The 17,517-nt window shown below is 47.4% G+C and overlaps 3 protein-coding genes across 3 annotated transcripts in view; 1 reads left to right on the plus strand and 2 right to left on the minus strand.

Annotated features, from left to right (window-relative positions):
* LOC128686807 (uncharacterized) overlaps window positions 1-9,869 on the minus strand; it is a 19,010-nt gene extending 9,141 nt beyond the window's left edge. Inside the window, exon 1 of the mRNA XM_070082712.1 lies at window positions 9,602-9,869. Within this exon, the coding sequence (XP_069938813.1) occupies window positions 9,602-9,869 (268 nt within the window). The remainder of the gene's footprint in view (window positions 1-9,601) is intronic.
* Window positions 1-17,517, minus strand: part of LOC128687012 (mucosa-associated lymphoid tissue lymphoma translocation protein 1) — a 574,887-nt gene that overhangs the window by 330,926 nt on the left and 226,444 nt on the right. The window lies entirely within an intron of this gene.
* LOC128686834 (neuropeptide CCHamide-1 receptor) overlaps window positions 8,227-17,517 on the plus strand; it is a 67,983-nt gene continuing 58,692 nt past the window's right edge. The window contains exon 1 of the mRNA XM_053773962.2: window positions 8,227-10,293. Coding sequence (XP_053629937.1) covers window positions 10,019-10,293 — 275 coding nt within the window. The 5' untranslated portion in view covers window positions 8,227-10,018. The remainder of the gene's footprint in view (window positions 10,294-17,517) is intronic.

The raw sequence follows: 17,517 nt of genomic DNA on the forward strand, positions 1-17,517 counted from the left end.
GAGATCAATCTGTGAACTAAAATTACATTGGTATTAAAAGAGGATAACATCAAAGCTGCCTTCATAGACAACCTGGAAGCATTCTATAACAGATGGGAGAATAAAAAGTCTGGGCTGGATGGTATCGCCCTTGGTGCTGGCCATGTAGCCAGGAACTGTAAGGCTGGAGGTGCTGCCCTGGTAGACAGTAATGGTGAAGCTGGAAGTGCTGTCCTGGTAGACAGTAATGGTGAAGCTGGAGGTGCTGTCCTGGTAGACAGTAATGGTGAAGCTGGAGGTGCTGTCCTGGTAGACAGTAATGGTGAAGCTGGAGGTGCTGTCCTGGTAGACAGTAATGGTGAAGCTGGAGGTGCTGTCCTGGTAGACAGTAATGGTGAAGCTGGAGGTGCTGTCCTGGTAGACAGTAAATGTGGGGATGGAAGTGCTGTCCTGGTAGACAGTAACGTTGAGGCTGGAGGTGCTGTCCAGGTAGACAGTAAATGTGCGCATGAGGGAATGCATATAAATGGCCTCGAAGGAGACAGGAGCTGTAGTGGGGAAACAAGTGTAGTCAAGGACAAGATAAAACCAATGTTACAAACTAGTAATACCACAGGAGATAGCAAACAAGGGGACTCCACTAGCAATAGTGAGGATATATTACCAGAAACAACTGGTGAGGTCCCCTTTGTTAGTACTAGTGAGGATAGGAATGAGACAGGTAAACATGCACCAACAGGGAATACAGTCACAGAAACCCAAGGCAAACGGAAACCAAGCCTGTGCACATACTATGCACTTGGTATCTGCAGACATGGGAAATCTGGAAAAAACAGATGGGACGGGCAACTATGACCACCCTCGAAAATGCCATGCCCATATGACAACAGGAAAGTGCAAACTTCCTTCCTGTAAGCTTTTTCACCCTGAAATGTGTCCCTCTTCCGTACAGGAAAGACTGTGCTATAACTTAAATTGCCAGGCACACCATCTAAAGGGGACAAAAAGATACAAAACAATCAGGCTATGGGAAAACCTGAGTAGCCACAGTCACTCAAGAGGGAGAGGTTTTTTAGTGCCAGGAAGGAAAAACAAACTGGCAGGAAATGGCAGAAATCGTACGCCTCAGTCGATGGCCTCCACTCCAAACCAACAGATACAGATACTAGAGCCGGAAAAAAAGTCCCCCCCAATACCACCAATACCACCAGTCCGATGACATTCTTCTTTGCAGATATACAGGGTCTAAAGCCAGCAACGAACAACAAAATACCTTTCATCCATGGACTGCTTGCAGAGGCAAATGCAATGTTTGCGGCTTTCACTGAGACCCACATAGAGGATCACATGGACAACGAAATATGGATCAAAGGTTACAACCTATACAGATGCGACAGAGTGAACAGGCAAAAGGGGGAGTTGGCCTGTATATCGCAGAGTCACTTATTTGCACAGAACTGCTTAGTACCTCAAATGATGTAGCGGAAGTTTTAGCAGTAAAGATCGAGAACCAAAACCTAATCATTGTGGTAGTCTACAAGCCTCCGGATGCAACGTCCCAGTAATTCCAGGAACACCTGTTAAAAATTGACCACTGTCTGGAAAATCTTCTAGCTCCTGCCCCCAACATCTTGCTCCTGGAGGACTTCAACTTGAGGCACCTAAAATGGAGGAATATAGCAAATAATGCTGTTGCAGTGATAACACCAGGAGGCAGCTCTGACGAGAACTCACATACGAGCTTTTAAATCTCTGCACAAAATTCAACCTAAACCAGCAAATAATAGAGCCTACTAGACTGGAGAATACACTAGACCTCATCTTCACTAACAATAATGATCTGATACGAAATGTCTCCATATAAAAAACAATATACTCAGGTCACAACATAATCGAGGTTCAGACATGTATGCGCAGAGCCCCAGACCGACAAAATGAGATTAGTCACGAGGAAGCCTTCACCAAATTCAACTTCAATAACAAGAATATAAAGTGGGACCAAGTAAACCAAGTCTTAAACGATATAAGCTGGGAAGATAGACTAAGCAACACAGACCCCAACTTATGCCTAGAACAGATAAACTCGGTGGCACTCGATGGATGCACAAGGCTTATTCCTTTAAGAAAAAGGAGGAGTAGATGTAAAGTAGAAAGAGACAGGCTCTTCCTTTACAGGCGACGGAAAAGAATAACAGAGCGGCTAAAAGAGGCCAATATATCTGAAATGCGTAGGGAGACACTGGTCAGAGAAATAGCAAACATCGAACTTAAGCTAAAGGAATCTTATAGGAGTCAGGAATCGCGGGAAGAACTAAAAGCCATAAATGAAATCGAAAGAAACCCGAAGTATTTCTTTTCTTATGCCAAATCAAAGTCAAGAACAACATCCAGTATTGGGCTCCTACTTAAACAAGATGGGTCCTACACAGGTGACAGCAAGGAAATGAGTGAGCTACTCAAGTCCCAATATGACTTAGTTTTTAGCAAGCCGCCAACCAGACTGAGAGTCGAAGATCAAAATGAATTTTTTAAGAGAGAGCCTCAGAATTCGGTAAACACAAGCCTATCTGACGTTATCCTGACGCCAAATGACTTCGAACAGGCGATAAATGACATGCCCATGCACTCTGCCCCAGGCCCAGACTCATGGAACTCCGTGTTCATCAAGAACTGCAAGAAGCCCCTATCACGAGCTTTTACCATTCTATGGAGAGGGAGCATGGACACGGGGGTCGTCCCACAGTTACTAAAAACAACAGACATAGCCCCACTCCACAAAGGGGGCAGTAAAGCAACAGCAAAGAACTACAGACCAATAGCACTAACATCCCATATCATAAAAATCTTTGAAAGGGTCCTAAGAAGCAAGATCACCACCCATCTAGAAACCCATCAGTTACACAACCCAGGGCAACATGGGTTTAGAACAGGTCGCTCCTGTCTGTCTCAACTATTGGATCACTACGACAAGGTCCTAAATGCACTAGAAGATAAAAAGAATGCAGATGTGATATATACAGACTTTGCGAAAGCCTTCGACAAGTGTGACCATGGCGTAATAGCGCACAAAATGCGTGCTAAAGGAATAACAGGAAAAGTCGGTCGATGGATCTATAATTTCCTCACTAACAGAACACAGAGAGTAGTCGTCAACAGAGTAAAGTCCGAGGCAGCTACGGTGAAAAGCTCTGTTCCACAAGGCACAGTACTCGCTCCCATCTTGTTCCTCATCCTCATATCCGACTTAGACATGGATGTCAGCCACAGCACCGTGTCTTCCTTTGCAGATGACACCCGAATCTGCATGACAGTGTCTTACATTGCAGACACTGCAAGGCTCCAGGCGGACATCAACCAAATCTTTCAGTGGGCTGCAGAAAACAATATGAAGTTCAACGATGAGAAATTTCAATTACTCAGATATGGTAAACATGAGGAAATTAAATCTTCATCAGAGTACAAAACAAATTCTGGCCACAAAATAGAGCGAAACACCAACGTCAAAGACCTGGGAGTGATCATGTCGGAGGATCTCACCTTCAAGGACCATAACATTGTATCAATCGCATCTGCTAGAAAAATGACAGGATGGATAATGAGAACCTTCAAAACTAGGGATGCCAAGCCCATGATGACACTCTTCAGGTCACTTGTTCTATCTAGGCTGGAATATTGCTGCACACTAACAGCACCTTTCAAGGCAGGTGAAATTGCCGACCTAGAAAATGTACAGAGAACTTTCACGGCGCGCATAACGGAGATAAAACACCTCAATTACTGGGAGCGCTTGAGGTTCCTAAACCTGTATTCCCTGGAACGCAGGAGGGAGAGATACATGATTATATACACCTGGAAAATCCTAGAGGGACTAGTACCGAACTTGCACACGAAAATCACTCACTACGAAAGCAGACGATGCACCATCCCCCCAATGAAAAGCAGGGGTGTCACTAGCACGTTAAGAGACCATACAATAAGTGTCAGGGGCCCGAGACTGTTCAACTGCCTCCCAGCACACATAAGGGGGATTACCAACAGACCCCTGGCAGTCTTCAAGCTGGCACTGGACAAGCACCTAAAGTCAGTTCCTGATCAGCCGGGCTGTGGCTCGTACGTTGGTTTGCGTGCAGCCAGCAGTAACAGCCTGGTTGATCAGGCTCTGATCCACCAGGACGCCTGGTCACAGACCGGGCCGCGGGGGCGTTGACCCCCGGAACTCTCTCCAGGTAAACTCCAGGTAAACTGGACAAGCACCTAAAGTCGGTTCCTGACCAGCCGGGCTGTGGCTCGTACGTTGGTTTGCGTGCAGCCAGCAGCAACAGCCTGGTTGATCAGGCTCTGATCCACCAGGAGGCCTGGTCACAGACCGGGCCGCGGGGGCGTTGACCCCCGGAACTCTCTCCAGGTAAACTACAGGTAAACTCCAGCACAGTATCATCAGCAAAAAGTAACTGTGTCAATTCCCATTTTGAATTTGATTCCCCATAATTTAATCCCACCCCTCTCCCGAACACCCTAGCAAGACTGCAAACCTCACTCAAGGAACAAGATCTGGGGGTGAGTATAACACCGAGCATATCTCCTGAGGCGCACATCAATCAGATAACTGCTGCAGCATACGGGCGCCTGGCAAACCTACGGATAGCGTTCCGATACCTCAGTAAGGATTCGTTTAAGACTCTGTACACCATCTACGTCAGGCCCATACTGGAGTATGCAGCACCAGTTTGGAATCCACACCTAGTCAAGCACGTCAAGAAATTAGAGAAAGTGCAAAGGTTTGCAACAAGACTAGTCCCAGAGCTACGGGGATTGTCCTATGAAGAAAGGTTGAGGGAAATCGGCCTGACGACACTGGAGGCCAGGAGGGTCAGGGGAGACATGATAACGACATATAAAATACTGCGCGGAATAGACGAGGTGGACAAAGACGGGATGTTCCAGAGATGGGACACAGACACAAGAGGTCACAATTGGAAGTTGAAGACTCAGATGAATCAAAGGGATGTTAGGAAGTATTTCTTCAGTCATAGAGTAGTCAGGCCATGGAATAGCCTAGAAAGTGATGTGGTGGAGGCAGGAACCATACATAGTTTTAAGGCGAGGTATGATAGAGCTCATGGGGCAGGGAGAGAGAGGACCTAGTAGCAATCAGCGAAGAGGCGGGGCCAGGAGCTGTGACTCGACCCCTGCAACCACAAATAGGTGAGTACAAATAGGTGAGTACACACACACACACACACACACACACACACACACACACACACACACACACACACACACACACACACACACACACACACACACACACACACACACACACCCTGCACCACAGTTACAGTATTAGAACAGAAGTTGAAGGTTTGGTACACAAATGCAGATGGATTAACTAATAAACATGAGGAATGGCAAGAAAGAATCAATGAGAAGTCCCCAGACATCATAGCAGTTACAGAAACAAAACTCATGGAGACAATAACAGATGCAATCTTCCCACCAGGATACCAGATCATGAGGAAAGATAGAAGGGGCAGGGGGGGAGGTGGGGTTGACTACATAGCAGGTACACTTCAGTCTGGGGAACACAAAGTGGTCATTGCAGTGATCTATAATCCACCACAGAACTGCAGGAGGCCAAGAGAGGAATATGAAGAGAGCAACAGAGCAATGGTGGACACACTTGCTGAGGTGGCAAGAAGAGCTCACTCCAGCAGAGCAAAGTTGCTGGTTATGGGGGATTTCAACCACAGGGAGATTGACTGGGAAAACCTGGAGCCACATGGGGGTCCCGAAACATGGAGAGCCAGGATGTTGGACGTGGTGCTGGAAAACCTCATGCACCAACATGTTAAGGACACTACCAGAGTGAGAGGGGAGGATGAACCAGCAAGATTGGACCTTGTGTTCACCCTGGGCAGCTCAGATATTGAGGACATCAAGTATGAGAGTCCCCTAGGAGCTAGCGACCACGTGGTTCTGTGCTTTGAATACATACTAGAGCTGCAAGTGGAGAGAATAACAGGAGTTGAATGGGAAAAGCCTGACTATAAAAGAGGGGACTACATAGGGTTGAAGAACTTCCTGCGGGAGGTCCAGTGGGACAGAGAACTGGCAGGAAAGCCAGTAAATGAAATGATGGAATATGTAACAACAAAATGCAAGGAGGCAGTGAAAAGGTTTATTCCCAAGGGCAACAGTAACAACGGGAAGACCAGAACGAGCCCCTGGTTTACCCGACGGTGTAAGGAGGCAAAAACAAAGTGCAATAGAGAATGGAAAAAGTACAGAAGGCAGAGAACACACGAAAATAGGGAGATCAGTCGCAGAGCCAGGAATGAGTACGCACAGGTAAGGAGGGAGGCCCAGCGACAGTATGAGAATGACATAGCATCGAGAATCAAGACTGACCTGAAACTGTTGTATAGCCACATCAAGAGGAAGACAACAGTCAAAGACCAGGTGATCAGATTAAGGACAGAAGGTGGAGAACTCACAAGAAATGATCAGGAGGTATGTGAGGAGCTCAACAGGAGATTTAAGGAAGTTTTACAGTAGAGACAGGAAGGGCTGTGGGAAGACAGCACAGAAGGGAACATCAAGAGGGAATATACCAACAAGTGTTGGATGACATACGAACAACTGAGGAGGAGGTGAAGAAGCTCTTAAGTGACCTTGACACCTCAAAGGCGATGGGACCTGACAACATCTCCCCATGGGTCCTTAGAGAAAGAGCAGAGATGCTGTGCGTGCCTCTAACCACAATCTTCAACACATCCCTTGAAACTGGGCAACTACCTGAGAAATGGAAGACAGCTAATGTAGTCCCCATATTTAAGAAAGGAAACAGAAACGAGGCACTAAACTACAGACCTGTGTCTCTGACATGTATTGTGTGCAAAGTCATGGAGAAGATTATCAGGAGGAGAGTGGTCGAACACCTGGAAAGGAACAAGATTATAAATGAAAATCAGCATGGGTTCATGGAAGGCAAATCTTGTATCACAAACCTCCTGGAGTTTTATGACAAGGTAACAGAAGTAAGACACGAGAGAGAGGGGTGGGTAAATTGCGTTTTCCTAGACTGCAGGAGGGCCTTTGACACAGTTCCCCACAAGAGATTAGTGTAGAAGCTGGAGGATCAGGCGCACGTAAAAGGGAGGGCACTGCAATGGATAAGGGAATACCTGACAGGGAGGCAGCAACGAGTCATGGTACGTGAAGAGGTATCACAGTGGGCGCCTGTTACGAACGGGGTCCCACAGGGGTCAGTTCTAGGATATATGTGAACGACATGATGGAAGGAATAGACTCTGAAGTGTCCCTGTTCGCAGATGACGTGAAGTTGATGAGAAGAATTAAATCGGACGAGGATGAGGCAGGACTGCAAAGAGACCTGGACAGGCTGGACATGTGGTCCAGCAACTGGCTTCTCGAATTCAATCCAGCCAAATGCAAAGTCTTGAAGATTGGGGAGGGGCAAAGAAGACCGCAGACAGAGTATAGGCTAGGTGGACAAAGACTACAGACCTCACTCAGGGAGAAAGACCTTGGGGTGACCATAACACCGAGCACATCACCGGAGGCACACATCAACCAAATAACCGCTGCAGCATACGGGCGCCTGGCAAACCTGAGAATAGCGTTCCGATACCTTAATAAGGAATCGTTCAAGACACTGTACACTGTGTATGTTTGGCCCATACTGGAGTATGCAGCACCAGTCTGGAACCCACACCTGGTCAAGCACGTCAAGAAGTTAGAGAAAGTACAAAGGTTTGCAACAAGGCTAGTCCCAGAGCTCAAGGGAATGTCGTACGAGGAAAGGTTAAGGGAAATCGGACTGACGACACTGGAGGACAGAAGGGTCAGGGGAGACATGATAACGACATACAAGATACTGCGGGGAATAGACAAGGTGGACAGAGAAAGGATGTTCCAGAGAGGGGACACAGGGACAAGGGGTCACAACTGGAAGCTGAAGACTCAGACGAGTCACAGGGACGTTAGGAAGTATTTCTTCAGTCATAGAGTTGTCAGCAAGTAGAATAGCCTAGCAAGTGAAGTAGTGGAGGCAGAAACCATACATAGTTTTAAGAAGAGGTATGACAAAGCTCAGGAAGCAAAGAGAGAGAGGATCCAGTAGCGATCAGTGAAGAGGCGGGGACAGGAGCTGAGTCTCGACCCCTGCAACCACAATTAGGTGAGTACAATTAGGTGAGTACACACACACACACACACAAACACACACGAGAGGCACTAAAGTTACTCCGAGTCTTCAGGATACTTTATAATCTATTAATGACAGAAATATTCAAAATGTCGTAACAGTGACCGTTACCCATGGTTACTGGCGTTACTCACAAGTACTGGCGTTACTCACAAGTACTGGCGTTACTCACAAGTGCTGGCGTTACTCACAAGTACTGGCGTTACTCACAAGTACTGGTGTTACTCATCAATTGTGCTTCAAAACTAATCAGAAAATAGTGTCGGCGTCTAGGCTACAGAAGACAGTGCCGTCTTAACCGTGTATAATCAACACTTTGTTCACACTCACTCGAGAGTGAGACACACTTACCATCTCCACTGACACTTGTGACTTGTGACCCCCCACCCCCCAAAAAAAGAGACAAAAGAAAAGAGAGGGAGAGAAAAAGAACACAGGAGAGTTTTACCACGATCTTCCGAAGAAGAAAGGTCACCACAGCGTCACTTCGAAGTTCGCTTGTGTGACTTCGCTACACTTTTGCCACACTTAAGTGCATTTTGAAGTGTCCACTTAAGAAATCGCCTCCTAAGTGCTCTTTCTACCGGGCGTAAGTGTTTTCATACAGTACGCTTAATGAGTTTTGTTTTCTAAGCTTATCCGCTTATAATGTCTCGCTCAATATATCCAGTGGACCGCAATCTTGCCTAAGTTGCCCACTTAAATTAGGCCAGAAGTTAGACCATCTGCAAGATTGCAAAAGCCGTCGCCAGCTGACTGTCAAGACTGTACGTTGAGGGGGAACTGTCTGTTCTGGAGCAGAAAGCAGTTAACTGCGAGCACAAGGTCAGAAATCAGTTAACTGTCAGCACAGAAACGTCAGAAAACAGTTTACTGTCAGCACGGAAAGGTCAGAAAGCAGTTAACTGTCAGCAGGTCAGAAATCAGTTAACTGTCAGCACGGGAAGGTCAGAAAACAGTTAACTGTCAGCAGGTCAGAAATCAGTTAACTGTCAGCAAGAGGTCAGAAACCAGCTAAGTGTCAGCAGGGGAAGGTTAGAAACCAGTTAACAGTCAGCATGGGGAGGTTAAAAATTAGTTAACTCTCAGCACAGGAAGGTCAGAAGCCAGTTAACTGTCAGCACGGGAAGGTGAGAAACCAGTGGACTGTCAGTATGGGAAGGTCAGAAACCAGTTAACTGTCAGCACAGGAAGATCAGAAACCACTTAACTGTCAACACGGGAAGATCAGAACCAGTTAATTGTCAACGCGGAATGGTTAGAAACCAATTAACTGTCAGCAAGAGAGGGTCAGAAACCAGTTAACTGTCAACACGGGAAGGTCAGAAACCAGTGTACCTGAACTCTGAGTGTGAATCGTTTTTGACACTGACTGAGCTCCTGGTTAGAGCTAACTAGAGCTCTGAGCTCGTGGTGTGAGTCCCAGGGCTTCAGTGGTGAGCTCTGACGGTGTTCTCCTTGTGTTGACGCCTTCAGGGTCTCCCGCTGTGTCTTGTGATGTAGGGGCCAAGCCAGAAATTGTTCTTGCAAGACTGTGCAACATCCAGAGGTTGATCTTGCAAGACTCCAGCATCCAGAGGTTGATCTTGCAAGACTCCAGCATCCAGAGGTTGATCTTGCAAGACTCCAGCATCCAGAGGTTGATCTTGCAAGACTGTGGCATCCAGAGGTTGATCTTGTAAGACTTCAACAAAAGACACAGTATCTTCACGGTCGTTGTATCTCAGTTGTCTGCCATGAAGCGCTAAAACCGTGTGGGTAAGTGCGAGAGCTGGTGCAGACTCGACCCACCGTCCTAAACCGCTCGGAAGAATGGAAGACTACGACGAGACGCGACTCGTAACGTGGGTGACCAACCTGACCCATCCTATGACGCACGACGAATTCGAGGACGACGAAGACGCGTGGTACGTCAACGCGACGGAGGCGGCGACGGAGGAGGTGGGCAGGAACCTGACGGAGTACACACCGTACTCCCAGAGGCCGGAGACGTACCTGGTGCCTATAGTCTTCGCCCTGATCTTCGTCACTGGGGTGGTGGGCAATGGTGCACTGATTTTTATGTTTGTCAAGCATCCCAAGCTGAGGTGAGTCCTAACCTTCCTGAGAGTCCTAACCTTCCTGAGAGTTCTAACCTTCCTGAGAGTCCTAACCTTCCTGAGAGTCCTAACCTTCCTGAGAGTCCTAACCTTCCTGAGAGTCCTAACCTTCCTGAGAGTCCTAACCTTCCTGAGGGTTCTAACCTTCCTGAGAGTTCTAACCTTCCTGAGAGCCCTAGCCTTCCTGAGAGTCCTAACCTTCCTGAGAGTCCTAACCTTCCTGAGAGTCCTAACCTTCCTGAGAGTTCTAACCTTCCTGAGAGTCCTAGCCTTCCTGAGAGTCCTAACCTTCCTGAGAGTCCTAACCTTCCTGAGAGTCCTAACCTTCCTGAGAGTCCTAACCTTCCTGAGAGTCCTAACCTTCCTGAGAGTTCTAACCTTCCTGAGAGTCCTAACCTTCCTGAGAGCCCTAACCTTCCTGAGAGTCCTAACCTTCCTGAGAGCCCTAACCTTCCTGAGAGTCCTAACCTTCCTGAGAGTCCTAACCTTCCTGAGAGTCCTAAGCTTCCTGTGAGTCCTAACCTTCCTGAGAGTCCTAACCTTCCTGAGAGTCCTAACCTTCCTGAGAGTCCTAAGCTTCCTGTGAGTCCTAACCTTCCTGAGAGTCCTAACCTTCCTGAGAGTCCTAGCCTTCCTGAGAGTCCTAACCTTCCTGAGAGTCCTAACCTTCCTGAGAGTCCTAACCTTCCTGAGAGTTCTAACCTTCCTGAGAGTTCTAACCTTCCTGAGAGTCCTAACCTTCCTGAGAGTCCTAACCTTCCTGAGAGTCCTAACCTTCCTGAGAGCCCTAACCTTCCTGAGAGTCCTAACCTTCCTGAGAGTCCTAAGCTTCCTGTCAGTCCTAACCTTCCTGAGAGTCCTAACCTTCCTGAGAGTCCTAACCTTCCTGAGAGTCCTAACCTTCCTGAGAGTCTTAACCTTCCTGAGAGTCCTAACCTTCCTGAGAGTCCTAACCTTCCTGAGAGTCCTAACCTTCCTGAGAGTTCTAGCCTTCCTAAGAGTCTTAACCTTCCTGAGAGTTCTAACCTTCCTCAGAGTTCTAACCTTCCTGAGAGTCCTAACCTTCCTGAGAGTCCTAACCTTCCTGAGAGTCCTAACCTTCCTGAGAGTCCTAACCTTCCTGAGAGTCCTAACCTTCCTGAGTTCTAGCCTTCCTGAGAGTCCTAACCTTCCTGAGAGTTCCAGCCTTCCTGAGAGTCCTAACCTTCCTGAGAGTTCTAACCTTCCTGAGAGTTCTAACCTTCCTGAGAGTCCTAACCTTCCTGAGAGTTCTAGCCTTCCTGAGAGTCCTAACCTTCCTGAGAATCCTAACCTTCCTGAGAGTTCTAGCCTTCCTGAAAGTCCTAACCTTCCTGAGAGTCCTAATTTTCCTGAGAGTTCTAGCCTTCTTGAGAGTCCTAACCTTCCTGAGAGTCCTAACCTTCCTGAGAGTCCTAACCTTCCTGAGAGTCCTAACCTTCCTGAGAGTCCTAACCTTCCTGAGAGTCCTAACCTTCCTGAGAGTTCTAGCCTTCCTGAGAGTCTTAACCTTCCTGAGAGTTCTAACCTTCCTCAGAGTTCTAACCTTCCTGAGAGTCCTAACCTTCCTGAGAGTCCTAACCTTCCTGAGAGTCCTAACCTTCCTGAGAGTCCTAACCTTCCTGAGAGTTCTAACCTTCCTGAGAGTTCTAACCTTCCTGAGAGTCCTAACCTTCCTGAGAGTCCTAACCTTCCTGAGAGTCCTAACCTTCCTGAGAGCCCTAACCTTCCTGAGAGTCCTAACCTTCCTGAGAGTCCTAAGCTTCCTGTCAGTCCTAACCTTCCTGAGAGTCCTAACCTTCCTGAGAGTCCTAACCTTCCTGAGAGTCCTAACCTTCCTGAGAGTCTTAACCTTCCTGAGAGTCCTAACCTTCCTGAGAGTCCTAACCTTCCTGAGAGTCCTAACCTTCCTGAGAGTTCTAGCCTTCCTGAGAGTCTTAACCTTCCTGAGAGTTCTAACCTTCCTCAGAGTTCTAACCTTCCTGAGAGTCCTAACCTTCCTGAGAGTCCTAACCTTCCTGAGAGTCCTAACCTTCCTGAGAGTCCTAACCTTCCTGAGAGTCCTAACCTTCCTGAGTTCTAGCCTTCCTGAGAGTCCTAACCTTCCTGAGAGTTCCAGCCTTCCTGAGAGTCCTAACCTTCCTGAGAGTTCTAACCTTCCTGAGAGTTCTAACCTTCCTGAGAGTCCTAACCTTCCTGAGAGTTCTAGCCTTCCTGAGAGTCCTAACCTTCCTGAGAATCCTAACCTTCCTGAGAGTTCTAGCCTTCCTGAAAGTCCTAACCTTCCTGAGAGTCCTAATTTTCCTGAGAGTTCTAGCCTTCTTGAGAGTCCTAACCTTCCTGAGAGTCCTAACCTTCCTGAGAGTCCTAACCTTCCTGAGAGTCCTAACCTTCCTGAGAGTCCTAACCTTCCTGAGAGTCCTAACCTTCCTGAGAGTTCTAGCCTTCCTGAGAGTCCTAACCTTCCTGAGAGTTCTAACCTTCCTGAGAGTTCTAACCTTCCTGAGAGTCCTAACCTTCCTGAGAGTTCTAGCCTTCCTGAGAGTCCTAACCTTCCTGAGAGTCCTAACCTTCCTGAGAGTTCTAACCTTCCTGAGAATCCTAACCTTCCTGAGAGTTCTAGCCTTCCTGAGAGTCCTAACCTTCCTGAGAGTTCTAACCTTCCTGAGAGCTCTAACCTTCCTGAGAGTCCTAACCTTCTTGAGAGTTCTAGCCTTCCTGAGAGTCCTAACCTTCCTGAGAGTCCTAACCTTCCTGAGAGTTCTAGCCTTCCTGAGAGTCCTAACCTTCCTGATAGTCGTAACCTTCCTGAGAGTTCTAGCCTTCCTGAGAGTCCTAACCTTATTGAGAGTCCTAACCTTCCTGAGAGTTCTAGCCTTCCTGAGAATCCTAACCTTCCTGAGAGTCCTGACCTTCCTGAGAGTTCTAACCTTCCTGAGAGTTCTAACCTTCCTGAGAGTTCTAACCTTCCTAAGAGTTCTAACCTTCCTGATACTCCTAACTTTCCTGAGAGTTCTAACCTTCCTGAGAGTCCTAATCTTCCTGAGAGTCCTAACCTTCCTGAGAGTCCTAACCTTCCTGAGAGTCCTAACCTTCCTGAGAGTTCTAACCTTCCTGAGAGTCCTAATCTTCCTGAGAGTCCTAACCTTCCTGAGAGTTCTAACCTTCCTGAGAGTCCTAATCTTCCTGAGAGTCCTAACCTTCCTGAGAGTCCTAACCTTCCTGAGAGTCCTAACCTTCCTGAGAGTTCCAAACTTCCTCAGAGTCCTAACCTTCCTGAGAGTCCTAACCTTCCTGAGAGTTCTAACCTTCCTGAGAGTCCTAATCTTCCTGAGAGTCCTAACCTTCCTGAGATTCCTAACCTTCCTGAGAGTCCTAACCTTCCTGAGAGCCCTAACCTTCCTGAGAGTCCTAACCTTCCTGAGAGTCCTAAGCTTCCCGTGAGTCCTAACCATCCTGAGAGTCCTAACCTTCCTGAGAGTCCTAATCTTCCTGAGAGTCCTAACCTTCCTGAGAGTCCTAACCTTCCTGAGAGTCCTAACCTTCCTGAGAGTTCTAACCTTCCTGAGAGTTCCAAACTTCCTCAGAGTCCTAACCTTCCTGAGAGTCCTAACCTTCCTGAGAGTTCTAACCTTCCTGAGAGTCCTAACCTTCCTGAGAGTTCTAACCTTCCTGAGAGTTCCAAACTTCCTGAGAGTCCTAACCTTCCTGAGAGTCCTAACCTTCCTGAGAGTCCTAACCTTCCTGAGAGTCCTAACCTTCCTGAGAGTTCTAACCTTCCTGAGAGTTCCAAACTTCCTCAGAGTCCTAACCTTCCTGAGAGTCCTAACCTTCCTGAGAGTCCTAACCTTCCTGAGAGTTCTAACCTTCATGAGAGTTCTAACCTTCCTGTGAGTTCTAACCTTCCTGAGAGTCCTAACCTTCCTGAGAGTTCTAACCTTCCTGAGAGTCCTAACCTTCCTGTGAGTTCTAACCTTCCTGAGAGTTCTAACCTTCCTGAGAGTTCTAACCTTCCTGAGAGTTCTAACCTTCATGATAGTCCTAACCTTCCTGAGAGTCCTAACCTTCCTGAGAGTTCTAACCTTCCTGAGAGTTCTAACCTTCCTGAGAGTTCTAACCTTCCTGAGAGTCCTAACCTTCCTGTGAGTTCTAACCTTCCTGAGAGTTCTAACCTTCCTGAGAGTTCTAACCTTCCTGAGAGTTCTAACCTTCCTGAGAGTTCTAACCTTCCTGAGAGTCCTAACCTTCCTGTGAGTTCTAACCTTCCTGAGAGTCCTAACCTTCCTGTGAGTTCTAACCTTCCTGAGAGTCCTAACCTTCCTGAGAGTTCTAACCTTCCAGAGAGTCCTGACCTTCCTGAGAGTTCTAACCTTCCTGAGAGTCCTAACCTTCCTGAGAGTTCTAGGCTTCCTGAGAGTCCTAACCTTCCTGAGAGTCCTAACCTTCCTGAGAGTCCTAACCTTCCTGAGAGTCCTAACCTTCCTGAGAGTCCTAACCTTCCTGAGAGTCCTAACCTTCCTGAGAGTTCTAACCTTCCTGATAGTCCTAACCTTCCTGAGAATTCCAAACTTCCTGAGAGTCCTAACCTTCCTGAGAGTCCTAACCTTCCTGAGAGTCCTAACCTTCCTGAGAGTTCTAACCTTCCTGAGAGTCCTAACCTTCCTGAGAGTTCTAACCTTCCTGAGAGTTCTAACCTTCCTGAGAGTCCTAACCTTCCTGAGAGTTCTAACCTTCCTGAGAGTTCTAACCTTCCTGTGAGTTCTAACCTTCCTGAGAGTCCTAACCTTCCTGAGAGTTCTAACCTTCCTGAGAGTCCTAACCTTCCTGTGAGTTCTAACCTTCCTGAGAGTTCTAACCTTCCTGAGAGTTCTAACCTTCCTGAGAGTTCTAACCTTCCTGTGAGTTCTAACCTTCCTGTGAGTTCTAACCTTCCTGAGAGTTCTAACCTTCCTGAGAGTTCTAACCTTCCTGAGAGTTCTAACCTTCCTGTGAGTTCTAACCTTCCTGTGAGTTCTAACCTTCCTGAGAGTTCTAACCTTCCTGAGAGCTCTAACCTTCCTGAGAGTCCTAACCTTCTTGAGAGTTCTAGCCTTCCTGAGAGTCCTAACCTTCCTGAGAGTCCTAACCTTCCTGAGAGTTCTAGCCTTCCTGAGAGTCCTAACCTTCCTGATAGTCGTAACCTTCCTGAGAGTTCTAGCCTTCCTGAGAGTCCTAACCTTCCTGAGAGTCCTAACCTTCCTGAGAGTTCTAGCCTTCCTGAGAATCCTAACCTTCCTGAGAGTCCTGACCTTCCTGAGAGTTCTAACCTTCCTGAGAGTTCTAACCTTCCTGAGAGTTCTAACCTTCCTAAGAGTTCTAACCTTCCTGATACTCCTAACTTTCCTGAGAGTTCTAACCTTCCTGAGAGTCCTAATCTTCCTGAGAGTCCTAACCTTCCTGAGAGTCCTAACCTTCCTGAGAGTCCTAACCTTCCTGAGAGTTCTAACCTTCCTGAGAGTCCTAACCTTCCTGTGAGTTCTAACCTTCCTGAGAGTTCTAACCTTCCTGAGAGTTCTAACCTTCCTGAGAGTCCTAACCTTCCTGAGAGTTATAACCTTCCTGATAGTCCTAACCTTCCTGAGAGTTCCAAACTTCCTCAGAGTCCTAACCTTCCTGAGAGTCCTAACCTTCCTGAGAGTTCTAACCTTCCTGAGAGTCCTAACCTTCCTGAGAGTCCTAACCTTCCTGAGATTCCTAACCTTCCTGAGAGTCCTAACCTTCCTGAGAGCCCTAACCTTCCTGAGAGTCCTAACCTTCCTGAGAGTCCTAAGCTTCCTGTGAGTCCTAACCATCCTGAGAGTCCTAACCTTCCTGAGAGTCCTAATCTTCCTGAGAGTCCTAACCTTCCTGAGAGTCCTAACCTTCCTGAGAGTCCTAACCTTCCTGAGAGTTCTAACCTTCCTGAGAGTTCCAAACTTCCTCAGAGTCCTAACCTTCCTGAGAGTCCTAACCTTCCTGAGAGTTCTAACCTTCCTGAGAGTCCTAACCTTCCTGAGAGTTCTAACCTTCCTGAGAGTTCCAAACTTCCTGAGAGTCCTAACCTTCCTGAGAGTCCTAACCTTCCTGAGAGTCCTAACCTTCCTGAGAGTCCTAACCTTCCTGAGAGTTCTAACCTTCCTGAGAGTTCCAAACTTCCTCAGAGTCCTAACCTTCCTGAGAGTCCTAACCTTCCTGAGAGTCCTAACCTTCCTGAGAGTTCTAACCTTCCTGAGAGTTCTAACCTTCCTGTGAGTTCTAACCTTCCTGAGAGTCCTAACCTTCCTGAGAGTTCTAACCTTCCTGAGAGTCCTAACCTTCCTGTGAGTTCTAACCTTCCTGAGAGTTCTAACCTTCCTGAGAGTTCTAACCTTCCTGAGAGTTCTAACCTTCATGATAGTCCTAACCTTCCTGAGAGTCCTAACCTTCCTGAGAGTTCTAACCTTCCTGAGAGTTCTAACCTTCCTGAGAGTTCTAACCTTCCTGAGAGTCCTAACCTTCCTGTGAGTTCTAACCTTCCTGAGAGTTCTAACCTTCCTGAGAGTTCTAACCTTCCTGAGAGTTCTAACCTTCCTGAGAGTTCTAACCTTCCTGAGAGTCCTAACCTTCCTGTGAGTTCTAACCTTCCTGAGAGTCCTAACCTTCCTGTGAGTTCTAACCTTCCTGAGAGTCCTAACCTTCCTGAGAGTTCTAACCTTCCAGAGAGTCCTGACCTTCCTGAGAGTTCTAACCTTCCTGAGAGTCCTAACCTTCCTGAGAGTTCTAGGCTTCCTGAGAGTCCTAACCTTCCTGAGAGTCCTAACCTTCCTGAGAGTCCTAACCTTCCTGAGAGTCCTAACCTTCCTGAGAGTCCTAACCTTCCTGAGAGTCCTAACCTTCCTGATAGTCCTAACCTTCCTGAGAATTCCAAACTTCCTGAGAGTCCTAACCTTCCTGAGAGTCCTAACCTTCCTGAGAGTCCTAACCTTCCTGAGAGTTCTAACCTTCCTGAGAGTCCTAACCTTCCTGAGAGTTCTAACCTTCCTGAGAGTTCTAACCTTCCTGAGAGTCCTAACCTTCCTGAGAGTTCTAACCTTCCTGAGAGTTCTAACCTTCCTGTGAGTTCTAACCTTCCTGAGAGTCCTAACCTTCCTGAGAGTTCTAACCTTCCTGAGAGTCCTAACCTTCCTGTGAGTTCTA

This window comes from Cherax quadricarinatus, chromosome 7, assembly GCF_038502225.1.
Source record: "Cherax quadricarinatus isolate ZL_2023a chromosome 7, ASM3850222v1, whole genome shotgun sequence".
Lineage (NCBI taxonomy): Eukaryota > Metazoa > Arthropoda > Malacostraca > Decapoda > Parastacidae > Cherax > Cherax quadricarinatus.